The sequence below is a fragment of the Eriocheir sinensis genome, chromosome 15 (genome assembly GCF_024679095.1).
Source record: "Eriocheir sinensis breed Jianghai 21 chromosome 15, ASM2467909v1, whole genome shotgun sequence".
Taxonomy (NCBI): domain Eukaryota; kingdom Metazoa; phylum Arthropoda; class Malacostraca; order Decapoda; family Varunidae; genus Eriocheir; species Eriocheir sinensis.
The window spans coordinates 19,063,091-19,065,590 of NC_066523.1; the positions used below are offsets into that span (position 1 = coordinate 19,063,091).

General features: G+C 45.8%; 1 protein-coding gene across 5 annotated transcripts in view; it reads left to right on the plus strand.

The window, feature by feature from the left end:
• Window positions 1-2,500, plus strand: part of LOC126999010 (uncharacterized) — a 17,403-nt gene that overhangs the window by 3,958 nt on the left and 10,945 nt on the right. For 2 of the 5 annotated variants that reach the window (XM_050861330.1, XM_050861326.1), the window contains exons 2-3: window positions 897-1,031; window positions 2,178-2,327. In XM_050861330.1, coding sequence (XP_050717287.1) covers window positions 925-1,031; window positions 2,178-2,327 — 257 coding nt within the window. In that variant the 5' untranslated portion in view covers window positions 897-924. The other 3 variants (XM_050861325.1, XM_050861327.1, XM_050861329.1) reach the window with 3 other exon arrangements.

A 2,500-nucleotide genomic window follows, 5' to 3' on the forward strand; every position in this document is an offset into this window, starting at 1 on the left:
AATTATGCTTCCACATTTTTTTTCTCATATTTGCTAATCCTCCTTTTGGCTGTGTTGAGGGGCACGGGGGCAGGGCCCCAGCCTGTGCTGGAACGGCAGATTCCATATTGACAGCTTGTTGTGATTGCATGAATTATGTTCGTCGCAGCTACTCCACTTAATTAAAATTATTGCATTAGAAAATAGGCTTCATGTATAGCATGCAGGTTAGCTTTGGTCGTTCAACGGCATTCGAAAACAGTCAGAAGTCAACGGAACCTGCAACGGGAGCCCCTGTGTTTGCCACGTCCAAGTGCCGATTAGACTGCTCGTCCACCGCCACGCAAAACCTTGAAGCACTATTACAGAAGAAAGCGACAGAGTAACGAGGAAGTGGCTTCAAACCATGATTTGATTTTTTTTCCCCTAAATAAATAAATGTAGATAGATAAATAGATAGATAGATATACATATAGACAGATTACTTGGAATGATACAGATAGACAATATACATTCACTGGTTTGTCCCAAAAAGAGGGAATGAGGTAACTAATATTGGAAAGTTTCACGAGCGGGCGGGGAGTGGCAGGAAGCATGACGCAAGGCGGCGCCTTCACGGTATAAAAGAGGCGGCTGGGCAGATTCGGGTAGGTGCTTGAGCCCCTCATGCCTGTCACGCCATCAAAATTGAATATACGAAGAATGAACGCCAATGAAGCACCTTTCCGGTATGATACCGATATAGTACTGAGGTGCTTGTCTGTCATGGGCTGAATTATCTATGTCGTTTCATGTAAAAGTACTATTATTTATTTATTAATTTAATTTAAAATGGAAAGAAGAATGTATTTTTTTGGTTGACTACATCACCTCAATTGATTGTAAAGTGAGTCATAACCAATACCCTTCCTTTCCAGAATGAGATATCCACCTCTGCCGTAGGCCATGGCAGCGTCGCGCCCCGTGACTCTGGGCGGGCGGAGCGTGCCGACAGCCTTACCACCGCTGCTGTTGCTTCTGTTGCTCCCTGGTGCCCTCCACTCCGCGTTCAGGTGAGCCGCTGCTGTACATCAATTATTCATGACCCTTGAGGAGCAAACATGTTAATTTATCGGCAGACCTTCATGTTACTGTTACTGCTGTTACGAGTTTACTACGACTGCAGCAACAGCACCATCTACTACTGCTGTTACTACTACTATTATTATTATTACTACTATAGTCCAACACATCTATACTGGCGTCTCTGACCTAACCAGCCCCCCATACATTGATGCCACGTGTCCAACTGCCTTCGCGTACCGTGCCCCACACTCTCTCTCTCTCTCTCTCTCTCTCTCTCTCTCTCTCTCTCTCTCTCTCTCTCTCTCTCTCTCTCTCTCTCTCTCTCTCTCTCTCTCTCTCTCTCTCTCTCTCTCTCTCTCTCTCTCTCTCTCTCTCTCTCTCTCTCTCTCTCTCTCTCTCTCTCTCTCTCTCTCTCTCTCTCTCTCTCTCTCTCTCTCTCTCTCTCTCTCTCCTCTCTCTCTCTCTCTCTCTCTCTCTCTCTCTCTCTCTCTCTCTCTCTCTCTCTCTCTCTCTCTCTCTCTCTCTCTCTCTCTCTCTCTCTCTCTCTCTCTCTCTCTCTCTCTCTCTCTCTCTCTCTCTCTCTCTCTCTCTCTCTCTCTCTCTCTCTCTCTCTCCTCTCTCTCTCTCTCTCTCTCTCTCTCTCTCTCTCTCTCTCTCCCTCTCTCTCTCTCTCTCTCTCTCTCTCTCTCTCTCTCTCTCTCTCTCTCTCTCTCTCTCTCTCTCTCTCTCTCTCTCTCTCTCTCTCTCTCTCTCTGTGTGTGTGTGTGTGTGTGTGTGAAAAGTGGGAATTTCCTTGAGGGTCCTGGCATTCCAAAAGTACAGTCCCCATATTTTATCAAAATTATACCATATGGCAGACAGTGTATGGCAGATGACAGACACACACCAAAACATGGCAGAAATGCCATAATTAATCAAGGCAGGCAGCGCAACTGTGGTGTGTTGGGTTGGGAGAAGCATGACCCTGACCTGAGCTGACAACGCCACGGAGGCAACGGTGCCAAGTGTTGTACAAATTTCTTTGTATTCACTTACAAATAGAGAATCATTCATAAAAAAACATACATTTTTTGTAAGAGAGAGAGAGAGAGAGGTTTAACATTTTTCAAGCACACTCCTCCCCTCCTGTGCAGCCTTCAGTGCCCCTGCGCCAACACTCCGCAACAAAATAACGCTTCCTCCCTCTTCGAGCATCTTACCGGCACCACCACCAGGGCGGCCGTGATGAGCTGCTGCGTCCGCCACCTCTTCCCTCTCTGCAACGACTCGTTGAATTTTGCGTGGTGAGGCAGACTTGTCCTATTGTTAACATGTTGGTAATGAGTTCCACATGATCGTCTATGATGCCTTACACAATAAATCCAGTGATCCATGTGAACGATATTTATTTCATTTATTGTTTTGGTAATATTTTAGTATAATGCATTTTAATGCTCATAGCAGTACTATAAAAGCT